General features: G+C 49.6%; 2 protein-coding genes across 3 annotated transcripts; one reads left to right on the top strand and one right to left on the bottom strand.

Moving 5' to 3' along the window:
* Positions 1–1,214: 1,214 nt before the first annotated feature.
* Positions 1,215–11,970, top strand: MTIF3 (mitochondrial translational initiation factor 3). Of its 2 annotated transcripts, XM_082859699.1 has the most exons (5): positions 1,215–1,296; positions 7,791–7,991; positions 8,093–8,553; positions 9,855–10,012; positions 11,621–11,970. In XM_082859699.1, the coding sequence occupies exons 3-5, from the start codon at positions 8,094–8,096 to the stop codon at positions 11,837–11,839; spliced, it is 837 nt and encodes a 278-aa protein (XP_082715825.1). In that variant the 5' UTR covers positions 1,215–1,296; positions 7,791–7,991; position 8,093; the 3' UTR covers positions 11,840–11,970. The 2 variants fall into 2 exon arrangements, with proteins under 2 accessions (XP_082715825.1, XP_082715826.1); XM_082859700.1 differs by lacking the exon at positions 7,791–7,991 and having other exon boundaries at positions 1,221–1,296.
* Positions 11,834–27,296, bottom strand: GTF3A (general transcription factor IIIA; the record flags this gene model as incomplete). The annotated part of the gene is made up of 10 exons (XM_082859775.1): positions 11,834–12,091; positions 12,704–12,763; positions 13,794–14,023; positions 14,574–14,654; positions 16,133–16,206; positions 17,187–17,275; positions 17,646–17,742; positions 20,633–20,733; positions 22,925–23,197; positions 27,201–27,296. The coding sequence occupies 10 exons, from the start codon at positions 27,294–27,296 to the stop codon at positions 11,960–11,962; spliced, it is 1,233 nt and encodes a 410-aa protein (XP_082715901.1). The 3' UTR covers positions 11,834–11,959.
* Positions 27,297–27,781: the final 485 nt, after the last annotated feature.

Here is a 27,781-nt window from a genome sequence, read left to right as displayed (position 1 = left end):
CGCACACAGGTAAATGCTGTAAATGCGGGCATTTGCAGGTGACAAGCACCTACCATTTCCCAAGTTTTCTGCTGGTCACTCCATCCCCAGATCTACACTAAACAAACACATCTTGCTATTAAAGAATTTTTTTGGTAGGATAAAATGAATCTTTAATTCTTCATGTTTAACTTGGAGAAGACCAACATGCAAATACTAACCTTGGCCTTTGGGCCTCACATAGTTTTTCTGGGTTTACCACTTCACTGTTTTCAACGAAAATTCAGTACCTACTATGCCCGACGACGCCGTGGATTTGATGAGGAAACGGAAACTTGGTCTTTGCTCTCAAGGAACTATTTAAGGCTGCATTAGTTTCCTCATCTGAAACGAAAGAGGTAATGCGAGACTTGAGCTGTTTAATGAGAATAAAGCGACGTGTCCTGCTGGACTACAAGTATCCAATAGAAGCAGTGTGCTCTCATATAACTCAAAGTATCCTCTAACTAGGTGGCTTCAGGGAGTCACGGCCACTGAGGAATTCCCACTCTGCCAAGGAGGAATTTCCTACTGGAGAAGAGGCGAGAGGGGCAGGGGCTGGCACGGCGGGCCTGCAGGCTCGCAGACCCCAAAGCAGGCAGGCAAGAGACCGGGTGCACGGTCCGCTCCCAGGGTTAAAACTGCTCCAGAGCCTGGACACCGCACGCACGCCCCACGCCCGTGTGGTCCTCGGCCAAACGCTGACGGCTCCGAGCTCTCCGGGATACGGCGCCACGGGGGCCTTCCGCGCCCGGCCCGGCGCTCGCAGGCCGCCAGTGCCGCTTACCTGGGAACCTACGGGAGCCTCTGCTTCCCGAGTCTGCCTGCTCACCTGCAAATGCAGGTGAGCAGTGCTCCCGAACTCACAGTAATTATAAAGACGTTTATGAAATCGTTTATTAAGCATTCTATCAAAATAGTATTTTATTAAATAAAAAAGACGTGTATGAAAGCTCTAAGCCTAATGGGAATACAGCCACACCGTGGTCGGCACCAACGTAATGGACCGAGGGGATGGGAAGCTCCGATCGCAGCACCACCTGCGGCGGCAGCAGCCAGGTGAACGGCAACTTCCCGCACGCACCTCCCCTCGCCCTCCGCATTTTGTGTCGGAGGACTTTAGGCCGCCGGCCGGAAAGGCGCTCCTCCTCACGTCACCTTTCCTTTAAAGACGCAGACCGAAGCCCCGCCCACTACGGACGGTGACAGGGTCTCACACGGCGGAGCCCGTTTGCGGGCTCCTTCTGCCAAACCTTACCAATCGGCGGCCCGGAACAGGTAAAGCTAAAGGCAAGGGGCGCTGCGCGGGTGAGGGGACCTGCAGCGGGAAGACGGGGTCGTAAGGACGTGCCTGCGGAGGACGCGGCCTTGCGCTCGGCCGTGTCCCTGTCCCTGGAAGCTCAGTGCCGCCCACCCGCCAGCGGACAGGCCCTGCAGACCGTGCCGCGGGTTCGGGGATTCGGCCGGGCTTAAAGCCGTCTTCGAGCCCAGGCTGCTGTCCGCGCACCCCGGAGCCGCAGCATCTAGACCCGCCGTCCACGGTCCTTCAGGCCCCTGGACCTTCCGCCCCGCTATCCCTGTGCACGTACGGGCACGCACGCAGGCCGTACGTCGCTACGGCCCAGGCGCGCCGCGGGGGCGGGGCTCGGGTGGGCGTGGCCACCACAGATGCACGTGACCGGTCTGTTTGGCGCGCCGGGCTCCCCCCACTCCCCAGTCCCTGGCTCAGCGCGGAGCACTGGCGGGCGTGCAGGCTCTTTGCGCTCTGCGGCCAGAGAGGCGGTGTAGTGGGAAAGGTCGCTGAGTGATCTGGGATTTCTTGTTTTCCCATTTACCATTTACTAGGCTTCACGGCATAAGACTCCTGAAAGAAGTAAATACATTTTCTTACTGAAGAGCCGCAGTTCCAAGTACAGGTTATAAGAGGCTTCAGTGTAAGGAAGTGCAGAGTGGAGAGCTCTGGAAAATCAGCCACTGTTGACCGTGCCCAGCGCGATGCAGGGAAGGGTAAACCGGATGCGTTCCCTGCTTCACAGAACTTACCGTCTGAGAGAAACAGTAATAAGATAATCACAAAATTATAATCGTGGAAAGATGAGCTGTTCTGTGGACGCACTTAACTCTGAGCTCAACAGGCAAATAGCGGGACACGGGGGAAAGGGGGGGTTGACCAGGGGAGAGCTGGCCTAGTCTGGGAGGTAATCAAAAGAACGCCCTGAGAAAGACCCCGCTAGACAGGAATGGAGTTTCCTAAACCAAGGGGAAGAGCACTTCAAGATCGGAAAGGCCAGGGGGGTTTAGGCATAAATGAAATTTGGAATGGAGTGAGGCCAGAAAGGTGCGAAGGACCTTTTGGCCTCCTGAAAGCTCTTGGTCTTTAATCTTCAGGCAGTTTTAGGTGGGCGGGCGCTGGGTGCCGGGACAACACCAGCGTTGCAGAGGGGAGAGCTGATTGCAGAGCTCATGGTGTAACAGCCTAGTTAGGAGACTGATGGGAATCCAAAGGAGAGGTGGAAGATGTCTTAAATTAGCGTGGTGGCGTCGATATGGAGAGAAGTAGGTGGATTTATGGTGTTCGGAAGTACGACTGAGGAGGCTTGGTGTTGGATTAGCTGTGAGAGTGCGGGAGAGCAGAAGTGGACAAGACGACGTGGCTCTGGACGGACTGAGATGCTGGTCACTGAGATAGGGAGTTCTGGAAGGTGAGATGACCGTTTAGAAAATTAATATACAGGAATAAGTACAACTTTTAATATTGAGTCTTGAGCTCAGGATTTAAGAGCTTTTCAAAAAATGTTTTGTGGATGGTTAACTCATTTCAATAAAATAACTAAAAAATAAAATAAATTTAAAATTTTATGGCTAAAGAAATGTGGTTAAGTAATTGGCCAAGATATATGTTAGCTTTTTCCAGTGTTTTAATCAGTGTTCTAGCTCGTCAACAGCTCGGCAGTGCGGAGAGTACTTTGTACAAAACCAGGGCCAGCGGACAGCAACCTGAAGGCTTGGTGACAGCAGTGCCCACCCCGGGCTGGAATGGGGCGGGTGGGGCAGTGGGCGGGGCAGCAGGCAGAAGGACTTAGTGAAACTCCTTTGGAAGGCGTGAGAAAGGATTCTTAAAGTCATCGGAATTGGCAAAATTAATTTCACAAATATTTAGTCCACTAGAATCCATGTACCTTTTGATTCAACCTCCCTGGAAAGAATAGATGTCAATATACAATGTCAGCTATGGAGGAAAGAAAAGCAGGGAGTGAACAAATAGAAGTTATTTTCACCTCTTCAGTTGATAGGAGTTTGGTAACAACGGTGTTGTCAAATTATGTAAGATTCGTACATTTCATTGTAAACTTTGCCTCAAAATGAAAAGATTGTAAATGAATATTGAACTCTAGTTAATGATGTGCATGCTGAAAGTGTGCTGAGTCTGACCTCTGTTACGGGGTGGCGGCCAGAGTGCGCATTTCCTGCTTGAGTCTGGAAGTATTCTTTGGGTCACCCTTCGGCACCGCTTGAATACCTTGTTTCCTCATCAGCTTTTTACCTAATGATCTTTGCATCCATCCTTGCCTGAGTCAGTGATCTGATCGGAGGTGGCAAAATGGTGGTTTTCAAATTACTTTTACTTTTCTTCTCCATGTGTTAGCTGGCATTCTCCTCTAAAGAACGCTTTTCTTCATCAACTGGGGGTGGTTACAGTTCTTCTTAAAAAGGTAGGACAAGTGCTTAGTTCTTTTTCAATGACCAGTTTCCAGAGTAAGGAGTCAGAGTAGCAGTCACATACAGTTGTGGCTATCTTTCTTTTTCATAGATTTTTGCATATTCGGTGTGTTGAAATGAATTTCAGTCACTGATATTTAAATTATCACACATTTGGCCCGTGGGAGTCTCTTCATGCGATCAAACTGTAAATGAAATGTAAACAAAATGGTAATATTATCAGGGAAACCTGAAGACTGGATATTTGAACATATAGAGGAATGATTATCAGTTGGGATGTGTTACTGTGTTTATTCAAAAGATACAAGAGTCCTCAGCTCTTACTGGAGCGTTTACGGATGACACAGGATTTACTCGGAAGTAGTTCAGATGCTGGGGTCCCGGGAGTAGTTGCTGGTGGAGAGAAAGCCTGTCGGACCACATGCTGCAAATCAGGGAGCTAAGTGATGGGTGCTTAGGCCTTTATTTTGCTGTTTTTTCTGTACATGCTCGAGAATTTTCCTAAGAAGTTTCTCAATTACTTGAATTTATGTTGATGTTTCCGATTCAAATTTCATATCACAGGTTTTTCCCTAACTCTGTTATTTATATTTTTACCTATGAAAAGCTTACTTTGAAGAAACAGGTATATCTTCCTTTTTGCTGATCCGAAGCCAAAATTTAGCTAGTGTTGAAGCATAACTGCTGTGTAAGTCAAGAAAATTTAAAGCCTTTTAAAATTTGAATAATAGCAAGAACCTTTAAAAAAGTAAAGATAAATAATAATCATTTTTAATTATTACATTAATAATTATATATTATAATTATATAATTATAATATATACTTATATAGTATTATGTCATATTTTATTTTTTATAATTTTATAAGTTTTATAATTCATAAAAATAATTTATATAAATTATATAGTGTATAATTTTATATAATTATATATAATATGAAAATATAATTAATAATTATATATTAATATATTATATTCAATTATTGTTATTATAATAATTTTTCTACTCTTCACCTTTTCCTCTTCTTGGAAAATGTTTTTAAAGCTTTAAAAAAAATCTACATTATCGTTCTGAAATAGTTTTTATTTTGTAAACAAATAGAATTTATCAGTATAAAAAATACTTCCTCTTTATAAAAAATTAGAGAGGGCTTCCCTGGTGGCGCAGTGGTTGAGAGTCCGCCTGCCGATGCGGGGGACACGGGTTCGTGCCCCGGTCCGGGAAGATCCCACATGCCGCGGAGCGGCTGGGCCCGTAAGCCATGGCCGCTGAGCCTGCGCGTCCGGAGCCTGTGCTCCGCAACGGGAGAGGCCACAACAGTGAGAGGCCCGCGTACCGCAAAAAAAAAAAAAAAAAAAAAATTAGAAAAATAATGGTAATTAGGAAGAATAGGGGAATGAAAATTACTGTGTCTTCAACCTTAAGGAAACCTCAGGGTTCTTCTTAAATTTCCTTTCATCTTTCTCCTGTGCCTGGTTTGTTCATTCGCTTCCTTGTTTTACAAAATCCTACTATTGAATAGTGCCCTCTGTGTAGCGTGCTGGTGACTCGTTACACAGGGCGCGCTAGCTTTCGTCTGTAACTGCTAGCTTCATCCTAACTCATACTGAGCTCTGGGACTTGCCGCTGCTGCCCTCTTTCTGAGGATAATGGGAAAGTCGTCTCCAGTGTCTTCAGACTTTTCTGTTTGGTTTGCCGGCTTCCGCCATGTGGCAACAAGTATCTGAGTGTCTGTTATTGAACAGTAAGTATCTCAGCTATTTAAAACCCAGTTCAGTCCCACTGTGGAGCCTTTACAGCATCTGCATCCCCAGTTCATGACCGTCAGGTAACCCATTCATTGTGGATGAAACATCTGGCCGTAGAGCTCACTGAGGTTGGTGGACATTTGAAATGCCAGCTGGGAATTTTTTTTTTTTTTTTGTAAAGCATGGATCATTTTATTCAAGGTTCATTCATAAATCTGACAATATCTTCTCACGATACTATAGAAGAGCACCAGAAGAAAACTGACACAGCAGTATGATTGAATACTCCTGGAAAAAAGGGCCCCAGCTTTTGAATAAAGGAAGAAAATATACGGAGGAAAGTTCAGTATCTCTAGAATGAAAAGAGCACTCTTAACGGCGCATCTGCGGTGGGGGGCGCTGATGCACGTGACGACCTGGAGATTTGCCCCCAGACACCGCCTGCCTCCTGGCGGTTTCCTTGGGCTCACGCAGTCATTCAGCACGTACAGTCAGCCCTCCGTATCCACAGGTTCCACATCCGTGGCTGCAACCAACCATGACTGAAAATACTCGAAAAAGAAAAAATTGCCAGAAAGTTCCAAAAAGCGACTGTGCCAGGCAACTATTTATATATCATTTCCATCGTATTAGGTATTATAAGTAATCTAGAGCTGATTCAGAGTGTACAGGAGGATGTGCACAGGTTATGTGCGAACACGACAGCTTTTTATATGAGGGACTTGAGCATCCTCGGAGTTTGGCGTCCATGCCAGGTGTCCTGGAACCAGTCCCGCGTGGATACCGAGGACCGCTGTACGTACTGAGACAGGCTGTAGGCGGTAGTGTGGGGAGCACAGCAGTGAACGAAGTAGACAAGTGACGTTTTCTCATGAAGCTTACGTTCCAGTGAGGAAAGACTGAGTGTTCGTGTGTAGATCAGTGCATGTCAGCAGTGAATCTCTTTAAAAGGCAAGGTCGTGGGTTTGAAAGGATGGGATGTGCCGTTGACAGAGTGGACAGGGAAGGCCTCGCCGAGAAGTAAATGAACTGGCATCGTCTGAGGGAGAGGATCCCACCAGGGGCGGGGGCTGGGGGGAGGGCGCGCCCGGCGTTTACAGGCATGGCAGGGAGGCCCGTGCGGTTGGGGACAGGGAGCGCAGGAAGCGGGGCGGGTGCTGTGGGCAGGGGTGGGTGGGGGCCTGGTGCCGGGGGCTCTGCAGCGAGGTGGGGACCGCGGAGGGCTGTGGGCAGAGGAGCGCCGCGGCCTGACTTCCATGTTTTAAGGGGCAGGGGCAGCAGCGGGGAGGGCGGTCAGGAGGCTGGGACCTGATCCAGGTGAGAGATGAGGGCGTGTCAGGGGCAGGGCGACAGACAGCGAGGGAGAAGGTGGAGTGCTTGGATCCTGCTGATTTTTAGAGGGTGAACAGTGGGATGTGCTGAAAAAGAAGGGTCAAGGATCACTCAGCTGTTCTGGGCCTGAGCGCCAGAGGGTGTATGTGAGGGCAGAGCGGGGAGCAGGGCAGGTGGAATTCAGCTCTGGCCGTGCTGATGAGGGTACCTGCTGGGTATCTGCGAGGAGGGGCTGGGTGGGCAGTTAACTCTGCAAGGGTGGCGTTCTGGGGGGGCTGGGGGGTTGGAGCCATAGCCACAGACCTGCGGGGGAGGGAGGTGAGAACGTGCGCCTCCCATCACTTTCCATAGTTTGCTGTTCATTCCCCCCACCCATGTCACTGGTCGACAGTGGGCGTGGTTGGTGGTGACGGGTAGGAGGGGTGGGTTACCCAGCCCAGTGGGATCAGAGCTGGACCAGAGGGAGCTTCCAGTCTGAACAAACGCCCCAGGTGATGCTCGAGCAGGTGCCGCAGGGAGCCTTCTCTGAGAAGCGCCGTCTAAGGCACCGCATCCTCTTCTCATTGACGAGCCGCACACACCTACCTCTCTGAGTTCTTGACTCTCTTGTGTTTCTCAGCAAACCTTAGATGAGATGAACGGGTCCTCTCGTCACTCCCTCAGACACTTCTCAGGTCTACCTGTCATGTGGATGGTGGGAGGGACACATTGTGGCGGACAAGCAACTAAAAAATCAAAGTGCCTCTTCTGAGTGCAGCGTTCATAGCCGTGAAGTCAGACCACACGCGCCTGAGGCTTCAGCTCACCTTCGGCTGCAGTGCAGCACCTGCCTTGTGAGCGATGGATGTAGTTTATGAGGCCACTTTAATGTCAGGGCATTTCCTTTCTGAGAGTCCCAGTTCATTCTTCCAGGGGGTCAGCTGTCTTCCCGGAGGGTCCCCTTTCCTATAACAGTGTTCTTACCTTTTGTAGACTGTCAGATGTACTGATGAGTTGTTCACTACGTTCATGAAGAGGTGTTTGTGAGTCACCAGGGATTCAGTGTTCTGCATCGTCCTAAATAAAGCCTTAGGGTGTATCTGCTTTTGGAGCCAGCACTGTGAGATCCATGGGGAACGGAGTCAACTAAGATAACTTTTAAGCTTCCTGTGCATGGACCTGCAGTGTTCACAGGTGAGGTTCCCACAGGCTCACACACGCCCTCCATGTTCCACGGCACCGACCCATGGGAATGAGTGATCAGACTTCAGTGAGCTTTTCTCCCTGCTTTTTAGGATGGCTGCTCTTTTGCTAAAGAGGTTAACATTACAAACTATAAAAACGGAAAATACTTGCATTAGAAGACGTTTGGGTAAATACGTCGTACAGAAGACGGCGCTGGCGGAACCATCCCACATTGCCTCTGCCCCAAGACCGTCCTGCCTCATTCACGCAGAAGCTTTTAGTACTGAAGACACCCAGGACAAGAGAGAAAAGAAAAAAAAGAATGAAACAGCTTTTCGTAACGTTGGAAGAAAAATTAAGGAGCGCATCATTCAGGTGCTGGACGAGAAGGGCAACGACCTGGGCCCCATGCACCGAGCGAACGTGATCAGGCTCATGGCCGAGCAGGACCTGCGGCTGGTGCCAAGGGACCCCGGCGCCGAGCCCCCGCAGTACCAGCTCATGACGGGCACGCAGATCTACCAGGAGCGGCTCCGGCTCAGAGGGATGGAGAGGGCCGAGCCCAAGCCTGGTAGGTACCTTGCTGTCTGCCCCCGAGGTCCTCAGGACTGCACATCCGCAGCTGAGGTCAGGCATTTGCCAGGGCCCCTGTGACAACAGGCCAGTGAGAAGCTGAGACGTCCTTTCACCACCGTTTCCAGTGTCTTTTTCGTCCACTTATTTCTATCCCTTTTTTTCTATTTTCCTTGCTACTCTTGTGTCTGTCATGTCTTCCTCTACACCTGTGTAAAATGAGGGGAAAACAAGGTGACCATCACCAAAATAATGGGAACCCCTTAACCCCCCCGACGGCTGCCTGGCCTTCCACTGCGCAAGGGCATGACGATGTGGACAGGTGGGGTGGGCTCCTGGTCCTGTCCTGGGCCGCTCACCTGTCGGGGTGCCCTCCTCCCCTGCTCCCATCATCTCTAAGCGGGGGTGTGTGTGTGTGGGTGTGTGGGTGTGTGTGTGTGCAGTTAATCACACGGAAGCACTCCCTAACTCTGATTCCTGGAGCGTGCCCCACGCCCGTTTCGTCACAGTAAGGGTAGGAACACTCACGTGATGTGCCAACTCACTTGTCATTTAAACCGTACAGAAGCCGTGAGTTGGATATTAAGTGAAGAGGTTTGCTTTTCATGATTCCTAGTAAGTGCTGACCATTACAGAAAACACACTGGGACAGAGGTCAGAAGGCTGGCTCCAGAGTGCACAGTAAGGCCACGTGTCAATTTTCTGACACCACATTTAACAACAGAGATGTTGACTGGAAAACAAAAACTATCCAGAGGCCAGCTAGGGTGATAAGGACATCAAACTATGTCACGTTTACAACAAAAAGGTGGACAGCCTGAGAAGCTTGGTTCAGAGATGGCTGAAGGGCTGACAGAGAACTCAGACCAGCTGGTAGGAGCTGTAAGGAAGCAAAGAGGTGTTAATAAAAGAACTCCTTTTTAGAAAAATTACTTTTATTTAAAGAAGAAAAAATATCAGAAAAGAAAGCCTAAAGAAAAAACATAATAAACACCTGTTACCCACCATCCAAAATAAGAATAAGGATTAACTGGTTCCTTTTAAAGGACCACTTCTTTGTTCTTTCATCAGACAATGGTAATGATAAACAGAAGCATTCCATATTGAAATACTCTTACTTGGCAGGTAAAAAATTGGTATTTTACCTGTGTCTGTCTCCCGTGTTTGAATGTTTACTGGCATGTGAAACTACTGGACAGGAGGACTTGTAGGGCCCCTGTAGCAACGTAGACTTAGGACGAGCATGGGATGAAGCACAGGCCTCACACAGACTAGCGCCAAGTCTCTCTTTCAAACCAGGACCCACCCTGACAAAGGAACTGACTTTTTCTTCAAATATTGGACAACATGATTTGGACACAAAGAGTAAACAGATTCAGCAGTGGATCGAGAAAAAGTACAAAGTTCAAATCACAATAAAGAAAGGGAGGACTGCAGAAGAGCCAGAAAACAAAATGGTGAGCAAAAGCAGGTGTGGCTGCCTGCCTGTGTGTTTTTGTTTTCTTTCTGATCTTAAAAATACAACTGTAGGGCTTCCCTGGTGGCGCAGTGGTTGAGAGTCCGCCTGCCAGTGCTGGGGACGCGGTTCGTGCCCCGGTCCGGGAAGATCCCACATGCCGCGGAGCGGCTGGGCCCGTGAGCCATGGCCGCTGAGCCTGCGCGTCCGGAGTCTGTGCTCCGCAACGGGAGAGGCCACAGCAGTGAGAGGCCCGCTTACCGCAAAAAAAAAAAAAAAAATACAACTGTAGAAAATCTGGGGAATGTAAAGGCAAAGAAAAGTAACTACTAATCCTACCCAGTGATGATAGTAGCTTTCCAATTTGTTTTTCAAAATGCAAAATGTACACGTTACTTTTTCCATTGTAGCATAAATACTTCGCCACATGAAAACACTCTAGTTCACAGGGCTTCCCTGGTGGCGCAGTAGTTAATAATCCGCCTGCCAATGCAGGGGACACGGGTTCGAGCCCTGGCCAGGAAGATCCCACATGCCGCGGAGCAGCTAAGCCCGTGCGCCACAACTACTGAGCCTGCACTCTAGAGCCCAAGAGCCACAACTACTGAGCCCTGCGCTCTAGAGCCCAAGAGCCACAACTACTGAGCCCTGTGCTCTAGAGCCCACGAGCCACAACTACTGAAGCCCGCGCACCTAGAGCCCATGCTCCGCAACAAGAGAAGCCACCGCAATGAGAAGCCCGCGCACTGCAACAAAGAGTAGCCCCCGCTCGCCGCAACTAGAGAAAGCCCGCGTGCAGCAGCAAAGACCCAACGCAAAACTAAAAATAAATTTATAAAAGAAAAACTCCTTTATAACTTACAGGCTATATGCTATTCTGTTTTACAAATTGTAGAGGATCCAGTACTTAAATAGGAAAGTTAGAAACTTTATGGGTTCATCTTCTAAAGTCTGTTTCCTCTTTATAAAGGCCTTTAAGCAGCATTCCATATAAAGTCAAATTGTCTTCCAGAAAGTGGCTATCAGTTTACAGTCCCAGGATAAGTCTGTGGACTATCTACTTTGCTTTTGGAGTTAGACAACTTGCAGCATCTAAAAGGCAGCATTTATTCCAGCAGTTTTCAACCTTAGTTCCACGTTAGAATGACTCAGGCCTAGGGCCCGGCCCAGCCCAGCCCAGCTGACCCAGAATCTCTAGAACTGAGTTGTCTGTATTTTTCTAACCACCCCAATGACTCTGTGAATGAGTGCTGGGAACGGCACTGGGCTGACAACCTGGGGGGAAAGGAGGGGTTCTGCCAGTGCCCAAACCCACTGCTTTGCACTTTTTTCGAGAGGGTGGTCTGGGCCAAACACAGCCCCTCAGTGCCATGACGGGATTTAAAACTATCAAGCCTTTAGTGCATTAGCCTAGTTACATGGAGTTTGTATAACTGCCTGCTTATTGTACAGGTTTCAGTCAACTTAACCAGGTATGTACGATTCGATTCAGCAAACCCCTTAAATAGCAATTCAAGCGCGCTGGCTTTCACGCGCATTAGGGCATTAACACGGGGAAGAATCAAAGATGTTGGTTTTAAATTAGTCTTTGGCTGTTTTCCTTTTCTAGGAGGAGATATGTAATCAAATACTGCAGACTATGCCTGGAATAGCTACCTTCTCATCCAGGCCACAGCCCATCAGACGGGGCAAGGCTGTGATGTGTGTGCTTCGTCCCTTGAGCCAAAAGGAAGACAGTGCGTGCAGATCAGCTCTGGGGACCCAGAGGGGAGACGCTCTGAACAGAGGGAATGGAAACGACGGAGCATCCAATGCTCTGCACCAGTGATTTTAATAAAAACGTGCTTCTGAGAGAAAATAACTGAGCTGGCTGGTCTGCGGTCCTTCAAACAAAGCAGTCTGATGTTTAGCTGGGGCCAGCGTCGCCACGGCGGAGGGCACCTTGCCTTTAGTGCAGTTCAGAAGGCAGTTCAGTCTCCCCATTTCTGGGCAAAGACACGCCCTGGTCCTGTGTCCTTTTAGGAGGGAGGTACCCACTGAGCCGAGAGGCCAGACTCCGTTTTTCATGAGACGGTCTCACCTTTGGGAATAAGGAAGACAGATTACAGGCAGGCCTCTGTATCTGCGGGTCAACCAACAGCTGATCAAAAATATTTTAAAGAAAGAAAAATCCAGAAAGTTCCAAAAAGCAAAATTTGAATTTACCGTGTGCCAACAATTTACATAGCATTTTCATTGTATTAGGTATTGTAAGTAACATAGAGATGATTTAAGGTATATGGAAGATGTGCGGAGGTTATATGCAAATACAGCTGACCCTTGAACTTGGGGGGGTTAGGCACGTGGACACCTGCGCAGTCGAAAATCCTCATATAACTTTACTTGGGCACCTGCGGATTTTGGTATCCTGGGGGTTCCTGGAACCAATTCCCCATGGATACCAAGGGACGGCTGTAACTCGAATTCAAAATCAAAACTCCTGGAATCGTATACCTATCAGGTACACAACTATCGCAGTATATACAGCAACAAAACTACTGTCGTGAAGTAAGAAAGTGAAATCCACACAACTGCTTTGTATAGTAGTACAGCCTCACACAGCAGTAAGTAGTTGAAAATATGCTAAATAGATTGCATCTAGTTTAAGCCAATTTATGTTTTAAAATTAACAGCTTGCTAAGTCTCAACTTACTTTGAGCTTCATTTTTTTCTTGTCAGGGTCATGCACAACAGCATGCCTGCTGAGGCTCTGCTACAATGAAGGAAAAAGAAAAACAGTTTTATTTGTAAAACACTGCCACTTGGTATTTGGTGTCTGCTAATATGAAAACCCCATGAGTCATTTAAATAAACGGACAGCCTTCTTTCTGTTACATTCTGTTGAGGGATCTGACTTCTACCACTGGAGCGGAACTGTTCCTTAAATCTTGGACTAAAATCACTGCCTTTTCCAAGGACCCAGGTTAGGAATGTACACATTTTCACCACATGTGCCTGTGGCTTCCTAGTTCTCTCATAGTAAGGGGTTTGGGGGGCCAGTTCTGAAAACCCTTCTGAGCTGAAGGAGGCTCTTCTAACTGAATCTGTGTCATCAGCATCGCCAAACACCAGTGGAAAATCTGACCCAAGTCCTGCTGTCCTCAGCACGAACACTGACCACCAGCAGTTCCGTGGTTTTCTCACGGTCTGGGCTGTGCGAAGCCAGCCTCACCCCCACTTCAGTCTCTACCATTGTTCACACGAGCGCCTGTGAGAGCACCAACCGGGCGCGGGTCCTCAGAGCCGCACGGGCCCCTCCACCTGGGGTCACGGTCTCCAAGTCTAGACCAGTGTCCCGAAGCTCTAAGGTCCCCCATGTCCTTGTCTCTTGCTCCCCTTCTCGATCCCCAGATGATGGCAGCCCAGAAGGACACCCCAAATATCAACAGACTCATAAATAATAAGCATATGGTACCAGAGGCCACTGGGTCTCAAATTCTGTCACGTAAGAATCACCTGGAAAGTTCGTTAGAACAAAAATGACTGGGCCCATCCCCCAAACTTCTGATTCAGTGGGTCTGATGTGCATTTCTCGCAAGTTCCCTGGCAATGCTGAGGGCCAGACTTTGAGCACAGCACTGGCAGGGGCGAATCTGTCTGCTCGCAGAGTCTGGTGAAGAACCACTCCTGCTGGAGCAGGAGTGAAGGGTCCGAGTCCCCCCCAGCCTCGCCATCTGCCGCCTGGGGCCAGGCTCCCTGGAGCCCAGCAGCCCCCAAGGACGGCGCCCGGGCGGGGCGCTCACCTTCATGGCAAATGCCTTGCCGCAGCTGGCGTGCTCACACACGAACGGGCGCCACTCCTCGTGGAACGAGAGGATGTGGCTCTGGAGGTTGAACACGGTGGTGTAGGTGCGGCCGCAGCCTTCCCTGGGGCACCGACACGTGTCCCTCTCCGGGGCGTGAATTCTCATATGCTGCTTCAGGAAATCCTTGCGCTTAAACGTCTTCTGGCACACGTCACATGTTACGTCCTCTGCGGGAGCAGACTAGCAAACTGAGCCCACTTCCCAGGTGTTACCATACAGGAAAAACTAATATGGAATGTATCAAGCGACATATTCGATGCCCAAAACCTTATGATGACACATAGATCAGAAATCTGGGAGGAAACTAACTCCAGTGTGCCTCAATTTTTCCAAGTTCCTATATGACATGAAGTCCCTGTTTTTGTCTGCAAGCAGCAGGGGTTCTCCACCCGGAGATGCAGCAAGGGGAGGGAGTTAAACGGACCGGTTTTCTTCCGTGTCCCCCAACACCCAGGGCACGCTTCCCAGACTGCCCCGCAGACATCAGCCAGTGCCTCCCCGGAGGCCTCACCTGCCCGAGACTTTAGAATGTACACAGGCCTCGGCCCAGGACCACAGATCTCCGCTCACGTGTCAAACAGCTGAGGCACCCTGGACTCACCAGACATACTATAGAAACTCTGTACTTTCAAGTTCACATTTAACGTTTCACCCTTTAAAAGCACTCAGTCAGTTCCACAGGGGCCGATATTTATATGCCCCTCATGCCTGCCTTACCTTTATGGGCTTCTCTCACATGTTTCAGAAGCTCTGTCCATGTTTTTGCCACAAAAGAACATTCTTTTTGACACATATAGCCTATTTCAAAAAAAAAAAAACCAGATTGGTGTATGGCCTTTTGTGAATACTCGGCATAAACGCCAATCATAATTAGACTGAAAGGAAAATAATTATCAAAAAAAATTAGACTGCAAGGTAGCTATGAAAACTAAGAAAAGTTTATTTTACAGTAAAACCAAACAACTGCATGTCAAGGTCCTTCATATAGGCTCTCCCTTCAGCAGGGCTTCAAGAGGAGGCCCTCCCTCTCCTGTTCTCAGTGGGCTGGGTACACGGCCCACGAACTCCCAGCTGCTGTGATGCACTCCCCCAACCCCGCCTCCATGGCTCAAGGCCCCTTTCCCCTCCCCGTGCTTTACCTTTGCCTCTTTTTTTACTCAGCCCTTTGCCCTGGATAAACCACCAAGGATAACCTTGCCCACCCCCAGCTTCCTGTAGTGCCAATATCTTGTAAATTTCATGCTGCAGAAAAGAACTAGGAAGAAGCAGCTAAGGGAAAAAAGATTCCAGAGAAAAACTCCGTGAACAAAAATGGACACTGTGCAAAGCACTTGAACTGGATTAGTCAGTGTAACAGTCAGCCTGAGCTTCACCCAATTAAATACCAGATAGAAACTAAAAGACTCAACTACTAGTCTCTCGTCTTTTTAAAAAAAAAAAAGGGGGGGGGGGACTTTCCTGGTGACGCAGTGGTTAAGAATCCACCTGCCAATACAGGGGAGACAAGTTCGAGCCCTGGTCCGGGAAGATCCACAGCCCGTGGAGCAACTAAGCCCGTGCGCCACAACTACTGAGCCTGCGCTCTAGAGCCCACGAGCCACAACTACTGAGCCCATGTGCCACAACTAACGAAGCCTGCGCACCTAGGGCCTATGCTCCCCAACAAGAGAAGCCACCGCAAGGAGAAGCCCGCACACCACAACAAAGAGTAGCCCCCGCTCGCCGCAACTAGAGAAAACCCGCGCACAGCAACGAAGACCCAATGCAGCCAAAACTAAATAAATAAATACATTTTTTTTTAAGTCACATAAATTCTAAGGTTTGGGAAACTGGAATATGTATCAAAAATCCTTCATGGAAACAGAAGAGATTCAAGCTTAATCAAGTCTTTCTGAAAAAAGTTACAACCTGATTACTCCAAAAACCTCAAACTATAATCCAAGTCCTTTGAATGCCAACAAGGAAAGGAAAGAGAAGAGGTTAAAAGCAGCTGAAGCAGCAAAGCCACTGCTGGAGTTCCAACCCTTTCACAAGGAAGAAGCATAAGCAGGCACGGCTGTAAACAATAAACGTTAACTCTCAACAGCAACAACAAGGAGTGGAAGGGCAGACACGACACCCAGCACCTCTTTGGTCAAGAGCATAAAACCTGAACAGGCAGATGGAGCCCCTGCCCAAGCAGTTTCGGCTTCTTGGGATGACCACAGACTCGAGCAGTCAGAGAATTAACACGCTCTACTGCTGGTGTGCCCGTCAGAGCGGGCACCAGTACATACCCTCGTGGACCTTCCCGTGTCGCTTCAGACTGCTGGGAGAGGCAAAGTGTTTTCCACATCCTTCATGGGTACACCTGGGTCAACAACACACGAGCGTTAGCTGATCCGTTTTCAGACAGAACTGTACTTAAATAGTATGTCGTCCTCATCCTGCCAAAGTTTCCTCTTCCCACAACCAAACCAGTCATAAAAATGGGATTTCAAATTCAGACCTAGTTGTAGATGAAATGCAAGTTACTTCACCAGCCTTGGGCAGAACAAACTGAGAGAAAAAAGTCATTACTTTTTTTTTTGTTTATGTGATCACATTAAACAGTTTTCACCTTTATACCTCTGAAAATACACCGTTTTCATGGCAACAAAAAGATGGCTCGGGTAAACACCTAAGCCATCCTGAGTCATTTGCGTCTAGTTTTTCTAATGATGTTGCCATGGGATGGTGTGAAAAGAAAACAGCAGCAGATGCATGGCCTCTGGGCGCCCCTTCTGCGCTCAGGCCACCAGCGGCACAGGAAGAGGCAGCAGAGCTGCAAGCAGGGACGGGCACTGTCAACGGCAACAAGTCCCAGGCAGGGGACCGCCCAGCCGCGCAAAGCGCCAGCCAGGGCTCGCAGGACGGCCATCAGCAGGTGCCCTTTGCAGGTGTCTTCCAACGCGTCCAGTCACCTCTTCCTGTTCCTCCTGAAACCCTCTCTGATGCAGGCTAAGCCCAGATACCTTTGTTCTACAGGAAAGGAATACTTAGCATCTGCATAAGGACATTTCACGCCACTGAACAGACTCTATTTGAGTAGTTAAGACATAAGCCTTACCTTCAAGCTTAACCACAATTGTACTAATTTCACAAATTATTCTGAAACACATTAAATCTTTCTGTTAGAGAAACAAAAGCACAAACTTGTGAAATGCCCAATACATAAATGGGCATACACTGTACAACTTAACAGGAAAATGTTGATTAAGAAACTGCTTCTGAGCATTGGTATGCAACCTATGCATTTTAATCTTATCCCCACCTGAACTTTAAGAGGTTTCACCCACGTAAGGTACCTACTTGAACGGCGGTTCGTTGGTGTGCTGGCACTGATGGATTTTCAGCTGCTGATGCTTCTTAAAGGTCTTCTTACAACCTTCAAAACTGCACTGTTTAAGTAAAGGTTTGGTAGTCTCAAAAAAAAATCAAGAACGGTTCATAACAGAATCCTCTCAAGATAAAAATATCGCAGAAATTACATACTTGCTACTTTCACCCATTTAGTTACTATAAAATTCAAGAAGCTTTGAAGAGTAACACATATGAAACAGCAAAAACGATTCATTTGGGGTAGTCTACCAATAATGTACTTTCATTAGCAAAAAAGTCTGCTTTCAAAATAAACCATTATTATGATAGCTAGTGTCAAACTAAATTCAGATATTTGACCAACAAAATTTGGTTGATGAAAATTTTAGACACACAGGCAATAAACATAAAAAAGTCAGAATTTAAGCATATAAAATCATTCATACTTACTACATATTGTTTTTGCTGGTTTTCATGTTTGCGTTCAAAATGTTTCTTCAAGTTTGCTTTTGTGTTGAATTTCTGATCACAGCCACTAGCTGTACAACTGTTAGGAAATTGTGTAAAAACCAAAATATTAACAAACCAAGGGAAGAGAAATTTTAAGATGTGTACATCCTCCCACTTTATAAAAGCTAATTATTCCAAAGTATAATAAAAAATAGTCTTTAACAAATTCCAAAGTGTTAAGCCATACCACATAACGCCTCTCAATTTGACGTGATTATATGTAACGAGAGATGCATTTTCTTGTTAGGCTTCTGAAATTAAGCACAGTGTAGCAGACATTATACAGTGGACAGAGGGAAGATGAAAAACACTAGTTCCAAAAGCCTAAACCCTGCTTAGACTTAAATCATGCTTAAGTTAAATTGTTCTCAGTTTAGAATCTGACAACTTTAACTTTGCTTGAAATGTCTCTACAAACTACATTTCCAAAAAGACCTCAAACAAACAAAACAAACAAACAAAAAAACTGGTTTCAGCTTATCATTAGAGGTAAAAAACAGATATTTACAGAACCATAAACGATTAGGCCTGTGACATATCACCAAGCCGGTGTAGCTCCCCTTAATGAGTGTTTCTATATCTTGACTTTGAATTATCTAAATTCTTTGTGATTTTTAATATGTGCTCTTTTTGTGATGAGTTTTCATAAGCCAGATGGATGAAGCAGGACTTCCTTTACAAGCCCTCATCTTACCCATCATTCACCGATAAACCCCGAATAACACTCCTATCAGGCACCGCGCTATCCACAGGGACAGGCAGAAAAAGGTGCAGAGTGACGGGGGGAGAAATGCCCAGAGGCCACTGGAAGGACACAGAGGGGTGCTGTGGCAGAGACCACCCACCCCGAGTTCCAAAACGTGCTATTTCTGACCGCAGGAACAAAACGCTGACTTTCAGCTGGGTTCACAGCCAACAGAAACAGAGCTTCTTCCAGCCTCCCTTGTGGTCCCACCGCTAAGTGCTGGCCCATCCTGCTCAGCTCCCACAGGTGTCTAAAAAGGGGGCACACCTCTTTTGCCCCTCCCTCCATCCCAGTGGCAGGAATGCTTATGTGACAGCTGGAGCTCCGACAGCCATCTTGGACCATGAGGACTGCAGAGGAAGTTAGGAAGAGCCCCTATCCACCTCGGCCTTTCTGCATCTTAGTTATGCAAGAGAAACAGAGACTATCCTGTTTAAGCCTCTATTGGGCTGAGTTTTCTGTCACTCTTGACTTCAATCCTGACACAGACATCTAACCCAACACCACTGTGGGGCGGAACAGGGCCAGGAAAGTCCTGCCGGGAACCAAACAGCAGAGACAGGGGGCGTGAGACACCCTGGCAAAGCTGGGGGTGGGAGTGCTGCTGCCCAGTTAAGAAGAGCTGGACCACCACTTCCTGTCAGAGTCCAGCAAATGGGGCAAGACCACAAAAGTGCCCAGGCACAAAGGTCATTACATAAGCAGTGCTCAAAACCACTGCCCATTTTTAGGAAAGGAAGCAATCTGGAGGGTGATGTGAGAGAGGGCCAGGGAAACAGACTTCAAGTGAGGCGTGCAGGCCAGCGCCTGAACCGAGACACGGGCAGCTGGGGGAGGGGAGAGGCCCTGAGGGGTAAGGACAGCCCTTGCAGACCTTCTGCTGTGGAGGACGGGAGGGAAGAACCAGGAGCCCTGCGGGTCAGCAAGCAGGCAGTGATGCCACCTGACAAGAACAGGACCAAAGACAAAGCTTGTGGACTGTCAGGGACCTGGGCCCCATGGAACCAGGGAGACAGCCAAATAACGCCGCGCAGCAAGCAGCTGGACTCAGGGATCTGGCGCTAAAGAGAGGGATGTGGGCCGGAGAGCGAGCCGGAAGAGACACTGCAGTCGTCCTGCTCCAGCAGGAGTAGCCCTCGCCGTTCTCTCCAACCCACGCATCCACATCCACCCCCATTTTTATTTAAGACTTAGTGTTGTAAATAGTATACGGCCACTTAGCTCAGAAACCAAAGGCATGGAGAGGGACACAGCTGCATGGTTCCTTCCAGCCCTGCGCCTACCCACCCAGGACTCCCACCACTCCCAAGACAGGCAACAACGTTCTTTAGTTTTGCTATGTAGCCTTTAGGATTTCTTTATACAAACAGAAGCAAATACAAATAGAGGACTTGTTGTCTACCTCCCCTGCTCCTTTTTACACACAAGCAGGTAGCCCGAAATACACCCTCTTCGGAACCTTGGTTTTTCAACTAATAAGCCCCAGAGATTTTCTTAGTTTCACAGGGAACACCTGCGTTCCTTCTTCCCCTCTGTATAGTATTCCACGGGTGTGGATATACTTTACCTGGTCCTTCCTGATGAGCAGGAGGGCTGCTCCCATCTGTGACTTAACAAGCCCTCCAGGTGATTCTGATGGACCCCAAATTTGAGATCCACTGCTTTAAAGTAGCTGGTTTAAAAGAAAAGCAGTAATATCTACCTTTTCAGAGATAATGAGCAACTCTGTCAGAGAAGAATGAAATTAACACTGGCATGGCAGAGGAGTGGGGGCTTAATTGAAAGAAAAAGAAGATAAACTGTTAAAGCTCTACTTCCTCGTTCATATGTCTCTTATCCCAGCAGCTGACTGGTTCGTAAAGACCCTGATGATACAGAGCCCAGAATCTGCCAGGGAACCATGTTCCATCTGGTCTGAACTTTACGAGGTTGATTTCCCATTTAGGATACACTTTAAAGGGAGACGGGAGGATGCAAACTCAAGACAACTTCGGATGAACGCGTCCCTGAAGTTATCACACGCAATGACCCACAAGGCCCCAACGCTCTTTGCACATTCCAAACCCTGTCTCAGGAGATGCAGGCCAAAGCAGCTCCGCTTTCTTCACCTCCAAGGTCATCAGCCAATTTTCTGTGCCAAACGCCGCCCACTTCAGAGGCCTGAAGACAGTTCTCTACTTACACAAAGGGCTTTTCTCCAGTGTGAACCAGGGCGTGGCGGCTGAGGTGCCAGTCCCTGACGAAGGCCTTGCCGCACCCGTCATGGTCACAAACAAACGGTCTCTAGCAGGAAGGCGACAAAAAGCACGTCAATCCTGCCTGCGTCAGTGGCTCTGGTGTTACTTCAAGCCCTAAACTATCTGATGGGCGAAGCCGTGGACTCTGTCTGTAGAGGTGGTTTCCACCCAGGAAGTGCTGAGCACCTGCTACGGAGGCCAGGCAAGGATCTCCCGCCTGGGGTTACACGACAGCCGAAATGCCGCAGCTGCTCACAAAGTCGCTGCAGCAGGTTCTGTTCTAGGAACACCATGTGAAACCAGCGGGCAGCCTTCACAGTAACCGTACAGTACTGTGAACCTGCTCCTGACCCACACCCGGCTTCAGCAGCGGCCCCCTTAAAGATTTCCTGCCGGCTCTCAGCGGGGCGTGCGCGCACTGATCCTCTCCTCCCGCACAGCATCTCCGCATCCACTCAGAGCCCAGGGCGGGCGGTCTCATCTGGACAAGCCCACTGTCTGCTCAGAGGACGCCCGGCACAGCTACAGAAGAGTGTGTCACATCCGAGAAAGCTCACAGGTGCCCGGACACACACAGCTCACGGCCCGAAGTGCAACCACCACGTGGGACCCGGCAGTTGGGAGGAAGGGCCTCCACTCTGAACCCGTAGGAAAAGCCAAAACATGTCCCCCGTATAACCAGTTCTGTGCATTTAACTATGTAAAACATGCCCCAGAACAGTCCAGGAAGGAGGTACCAAGGCCTCAAAGGACGCTACTGGTAGCAAAGCAGGTGGACAGGAAGACAAGAGCTGCGTTACCAGGGCAGGTGCACAGAACTCTGCACAGCCCGTCATGCAGGACGTTCGAAAAATGTCTGTCAAATTAATGTGAGATTTGGGATGACATGACTCCAAGTTTTCTAGCCTGTGTGAAGGAAGCTGGGAGTGCCAATATCCTAAATACAGCCCACAACTCTGAAAGGAAACGTAAAGTCTAATCTGGACATCCTGGTAACAGGGCCCAGAATTTAGGGGGGTTGAACGGGTGAGAGGAAAGAGAGGAAGGCGAAGCATAAAGCACGTCATGAAGGAAGCCAGTCACAGAGTAAGAAGAAGCCAAGAGAGTGGGGCAGGTGGAGAACCTCGAGGGCGGGAGAGGAGCCAGGGGAAAGGGTCAGTGAGCGGGACAAGGTCCCGGGGAGGGAACGGTCAGCCTTCAAATGCTGCAGGGGTGAGGGGGACGGGCAGCGTGAGGACACACAGAGGGATGACCTGTAAGTCAGGAAAGTGCTAGGAGCGGAGGCAGGAGCTGCAGCACCCTGGTTAAGGGCCTTCAGCTGAGGCCCTGAGAAGCCAGACTGCCAAATCCTGGGAAACTCGACCAATTCCTAGGCCTCCATGAGCCGCCCTTTGCTCACCTGTCACCTTCCAAAGGTTTCCTACTGCTCTCAAAACAAAACGCAGGCTCTAAACCCACTGGTACCCTGGCCTACAAATGACCCTCCAGGCGTGCCCCTCAGGCTCCCCTTGAATGGTTCCCCCACCCAATCATGTTGGCCGGCATCCACCCCGAGGACCACACGCTCCTCTGGCAGTTCTCTCTGCCCGGGCTGTTTCTCCCCCAAATGTCTGCAGGGCTGGGACCTTTCCTTCTCATTCTGGTCAAGAGAGAGGCCTCTCCCGACCACCTTCCTGCAGCCCTCTCTTCACTGCGTCGCATTCCTACTTATTCCGCTGTCCTCCCGCTTAAAGCATAAGGTCCCTGACGGCAGAAGCCTTGCCTGTCGTAACTGCTGCTCTCCGGGCCAGGACGGTACTGAACTATGAATGAACGAACACATGCTGCTTGCAAACCTCCAGTCCTCTAAAGTTCTCCTCCATTCCGGTCCCAGGAGGCGGGGCCTTTTAAGGCAGGTTGGGAGTGGGCGTGGGAGGGAGTATTCCAAGCTTGCAAATATTTACACGTTATGGGTACGTGGTGACTGGCCACCACTCAAGGTCAAAGAAGGGGAAAGTGTTGCTTAGTGAGCCCTGAGCCCACGGCAAGGATATCTCGGTCCTAGAACTCCCTACTTCCCCAGGCCTTCCCTGCCCTAAGGCATGGCTGGTTCGCTTGTGCGTCCCGGGGGCCAAAGCTGAACGCGTCTGCGCACCCACGCGCGGGACCTTCGGGCAGCGCCCACCTGGCGCGCACCGCACCCCTAGTCCCCGGCCTGGACGCCACGCCCCCCGCGGCCACGCCTTCGGCCTCGTTACCTCCCCCGTGTGCTTGCACAGGTGCGCGTCTAGTTTCCAGGCCTTGTTGTAATTGGCGCTGCAGTCGGGGAAGGAGCAGATGAACCTCTGACGGGGCGCCAGGGGCAGCGGGGCTAGGCTCTCGCCGGCCGCGACGAACGCGTCGGCGATGGTCAGGGACGACACCGCCTCCGCGACAGAGGCCGGCGGCTCCAGGGTGCCCAGGGTCAGGCACTCGGCCACGTGCTGAGCCACGTGCCACGAACCGAGGCCGACCGACCGCTCCGTGAGATCCTACGCGCGGTCCGACTGCACTTCCGGTAGCGCGGCCCCGGCGGGGCGGGGCTGGAGCGCCGGCGTAGTAGCGCATGCTCCGAAAAGCTCCTCGCCGGCCCGCTTTTGCGCATGCTCTGAGAAGCTCCTCGCCGGCCCCCGCCCCTCCCGCCCTGGGGCAGGAGCGGAAGCGAGGAAAGAGTGGCCAGGCCCTCATCCTCCCCCGCCCCCAGCAAAAGGTGCCCGCGAGTCGCAGGCCCTGTGATGGACCCCGAGGCGACTGTTAAATGTGTTCCCATCCGCCACCACCCTTTTCGAAGTACTACCCTTGCATGATCTAAACTATCCAGTTCTTACTACAAGCTGGGTTTGTCTTCTTTATGGATTCATTTCCTGCAAGCTCCCTACATGCTCCCTCTGCAAGCCCCCTGGCAGTGCATCCTAAACTTGCTTAAAATCACGTGGAAACCTTTTAAAACTTCCAAGCCCAGAGCATATACCGGACCAATTAAATCACAGTTTCTGTCACTGGGAAACGGGGATCCGTAGTCTGGAAATTCCCCAGGTGATTCCAACGTTCAGACAAGTTTGGGGACCATTGCCCTGAGGCCTTGCTGCTCAGAGTGTGGTCTTCGGGTCAGCAGCACCGTTCCTTAGAAATCGGAACCTCGGACCTGCTTGAATCGGAGAGGTCTCCAGGTGATGTGACGCACTTTGGAATTTGAGAAGCACTGTTCAGAGGCTTGAATGGTATGGGTATCTTTATGGGGACCACATGTTTAAAGGACATCCTTGGGCGAGGATAACAATGACAGGATGGCCTGATGTTCCCCCAGGTGTGTACTTTCCACAGACTGCATCACTTTGAATCATTTGGCAAGCCCTTGTCTGATGGTGATGAGCAGTCCCTGCGAAGAAAGTGCAGTTTTGAAAACCAACCAGGACTCTCCCACGAGGATAATGGCCTGTCTTGTCGGGTCCTGAGGACTGGGAGAGGGAGTCTGGGACACGCATCCACATGCTGCTTTTCTCCTTTGCTGGTCCGACCCCTCTTCAGGGGACAAGTCCGCAGACAGCCCTCCTACAACTCTGCACATCTTAAATGGTTTCCCTGGTGCCGGTGCCGGCTACCTCCTCCGCATTCCGCTGCCCCCTGGCCGTGGCGGGGTTGCGTGGTAAACCTCTTCCTCTTCCGCCCTGCTCTTGGCCTCCTGACGCACACCGTGCCCCGTGCCTCTGCTCCTGCCTTCCCAACTTCTCCCATCGCCTTAACCAACTGTTCTTCACACCTTCTTCTCGGTACCCACGTCTTCGTGCTCAGCCCTCCGATGTGAGGCGTTGTAGCGGGGAGCACCGACTTTGAGGTCTAAGTCCACATTTACTCCCTGTAGGACTTTGGATAAGGTTCTTTGAATCTCTTTGCTTACCTTTAAACTGGACCACTGGAGTCATTCTTGGAGTGAATGCGACTGTATTAACCGATAGTTCCATTTATTACGTGCCACGCCCTGAGCCAAGCACATTTCCCAGCACCTCTTAGCTCTCCCAACAACTCTGCATGTAAAGAAGCTGATACAATCCAGGCCGTGCCTTTTCTTTTTCTTTCTTTCCTATGAACTGATCCATCGTCCACCTCTATCCTCTCTGCAGTTTACTCTTCAATGTGTTTTCAACATCCCACGTTTCTGAATGAGGAGCGGATTTTTTTTGCTAAAGCAAAAACCATCAAGCAGTCACCTCCAACTCAACATTATTTGCAAGTGAAACAATCTTATCATCTCCACTTGGTTACACTCCCGCCCTCCCGCTTCTCCCTGCCTTTCTTGCCATTGGCAGTGTGACCCTGTCTGCCACCCACGAAAATGTAGAACAGTGGTTCTCACCCTGGCAGCACACTGGAGTCACCAGGAGCTTCTGAAAAGGATGTCTCTTGGGCCCCACCCGCACCAGTGCAATCAGCCCCTGTCCCTCCTCCTTCCATCTGCCCATCCCTGGCCTGGCCGACTTGTGCACCTGCCTGTCCATTCCCCCCCACCTGCTGCCCAGCTTTGCTTTGCTCTGAGCCTGGACAGCTGAAACAGCCTCTCAACCGCTTTCCTACCTTAACACTCTCCTACCTCTAATCTCTCTGTAAAACACCTGAGACTTTCTAGGTTTAAGTTTGCAAGACTGGCATTTGCAAAGCATTTTTGTTCCTCTTAGCTATTATTCCTACAATTCAGGTAAAAGCACTCAGGTGGGAAATGGGGTCCCCGGGCTCAGGCCCCCTCCAGGCCCTGAATGGGCTTGGTAGTTTGGCAACCCAACTCTGAATCCTGGCTCTACCATTTACTATTTGGCCTCGAGAGAGAGTTATTTAATTCCTCTGAAGTGTGTGTTATCTGTACAATGGGGATAATGATATCTATGCCAGTGTTGCTGGGAGATTTATATGAGACAGTTAATTCATGCGAGGTGCTTAGCTCAGGGCTCAACGTAATAAGTAATCAAAAATTAGCAGCCTTTATTTTTTTCCCCACTCGCTGCTGGCTTATGCCTTCTATTCTTACCCTTGAGTTGCGGCTGGCAGGCTGCTCTGACAGCTTCCAGTGAACACGGCTTACTGGTATTCACATCCTTGTGTGATTACCCACCCCCTTGGGGTAGACTGGACCCTGTGAATTGTTTCTAATTAATAGCATAAGGCAAAGGTGATGGGATGTGATTAGGCTACAAAACACTGGGACTTTCATCTTCCTAACAGACCTTCATTCCCTTCTGGGCTTGTGCACTGTGACAAAACAGCAACCACACTGGAGAAACCCACAGGGCAAAGAACTGAGGGTGGCCAACAGCCAACTAGGAACTGAGGCCCTCGGTCCAGCAGCCCTGGAGGAACTGAATCCTACCAACGACCATGTGAGCTTAGAAGCAGATCCTGCCCCAGCCAAACCTTGGGATGAGACCTTAACCCTGGCTGACTCCTTCATTGCAGCCTGGGAGAGACCCTGAAGCAGAGAACCTGGGTAAGCCATGCCCAGATTCCTGACCTGCAGAAATTGTGAGATAATAAGTGTGTGTTTGTTTACGCCAATAAATTGGGGGGTGATTTGTCCTGCAGCATAACTAACGCATAGTTACATTACACAAAATAACTCTAGACCTGGTAGTCCTGCGCTCACACTAGGGAGAGGGCATCTGAACAAAGAGGTTTCTGACCAGAGGGAGACCCTGACCCAGCATCCAACCATCACACAAGTTTCTTCCTATCCAAAAACCACACAGTGTGACAAGAACGCATGTAGTAATGGCGATAAATGGACAAAATAGCTTGAATGTGGACTGCCCTTCAATATGTGGTCCCTTTAATCCCGATTTTATTCTTATCTCCTAATGTTTACTTCTCCCGGTTTGGTCCAGCACAGACAAGGTGGTCAGCTAGGGCCACTGTCCTAGCAGATCAAGCAAAGCACCAGGACATCATCCCTGAAACACACCTTTAACTTGAAGCTCTGTTCCTTCTTTTATAGGCATGCCATAGAAAGACTTTTGGATTCAGCCCCAGTTGCCACTAACTACTTGAGTGTGACTTTGGGCAACTCTCCGCAACCTGCTTTGCCTAGTCTGTGAAATAGAGGAGACCCTGCCCTGCCTTCCTCTCACAGTTGCTGTGGGCATCATATGGGAACTTGGCGAGTTAACTGACCTCTCTGAACCTCAGTTCTCCATCAGCCAACTGAGGACAATAGTACCTACTTCACAGATTGTGAGGATTAACAAGAAAATACACGTAAAACACCTTTGCCAACCATGAAGTGCTAGCCATCTGTAAACTGTTACTGACACTAGGTTCTCAAATATTGGCTCAAACAAAAGGTGAATGAGCCAAGGTCATCCCAAGGATGACCAAGGTAGGATTGAGCAAGAGAGATTCCACCCCTCGGCCACATCCTCAATATAGCCAGTCTCCCCCGTCCCTCAGGGAGCCTCCGGGGTCACTGATCATCTAACCAGTCAGGAGAGGTCCCCCAGGCATCACCTGTACCTTTGTCCTTGCTCCTCTGTCAGCAGAGTCCTCGCCCTCTTGCAGCATCTCTTCTTGGACCACCTCCCACCCCGACACGACCTCCCCGGGAACCATCAGTGGACAGTGGGAGACGCGGGACACCTCCCTTCTTGGCTGTCCGCTCACCACGCAGTTCCAGCCTGGCTTCTCCAATTAGCCCTCCTCTCGCTTCAGTCTGATCGTTGAATTTTCCTGCAGCTGTAATTGCCTCACCAGGGTACCGCCATGGGCCTGTGCTTAATCACTCCCACCCACTTCAAACCCATCTGAGCCGGGAGCAGCCAGATTCCATCTAGTTAGTGAGACCTAATTGCTCTCTGATTACCCACAGGGTCAGGTGCTTGAATGCTCACAGTTTCCATCCACAGCCCGTGCAAGATTTTTGCGTTTGATAATTTCCTCCATCAGCTTTTTTCACCGAGCGCCCAGAGACGCCCCCGGCAGAGCTGAGCGGGAGTCCTCGCCCCATTTATGGATGGCCGCTTGGTTTACCTTAGGGGTGGAATCCATCCATCTCCCTTTACTGCCTCATCTCTGTCCAGTCCACCATCATCTCACCT

This window comes from Leucopleurus acutus (assembly GCF_964270905.1).
Source record: "Leucopleurus acutus genome assembly, chromosome: 18".
Classification (NCBI taxonomy): Eukaryota; Metazoa; Chordata; class Mammalia; order Artiodactyla; family Delphinidae; genus Leucopleurus; species Leucopleurus acutus.
This window is presented reverse-complemented; position numbering and strand designations above follow the sequence as displayed.

Excerpts from the sequence above, each read along its gene's own strand:
- MTIF3 (XM_082859699.1), top strand. The coding sequence starts at position 8,094 with ATGGCTGCTCTTTTGCTAAAGAGGTTAACATTACAAACTATAAAAACG. Across the intron at positions 8,554-9,854 it reads GAGGGCCGAGCCCAAGCCTG|GACCCACCCTGACAAAGGAA; the intron begins GTAGGTACCTTG and ends CTTTCAAACCAG. Across the intron at positions 10,013-11,620 it reads AAGAGCCAGAAAACAAAATG|GAGGAGATATGTAATCAAAT; the intron begins GTGAGCAAAAGC and ends TTCCTTTTCTAG.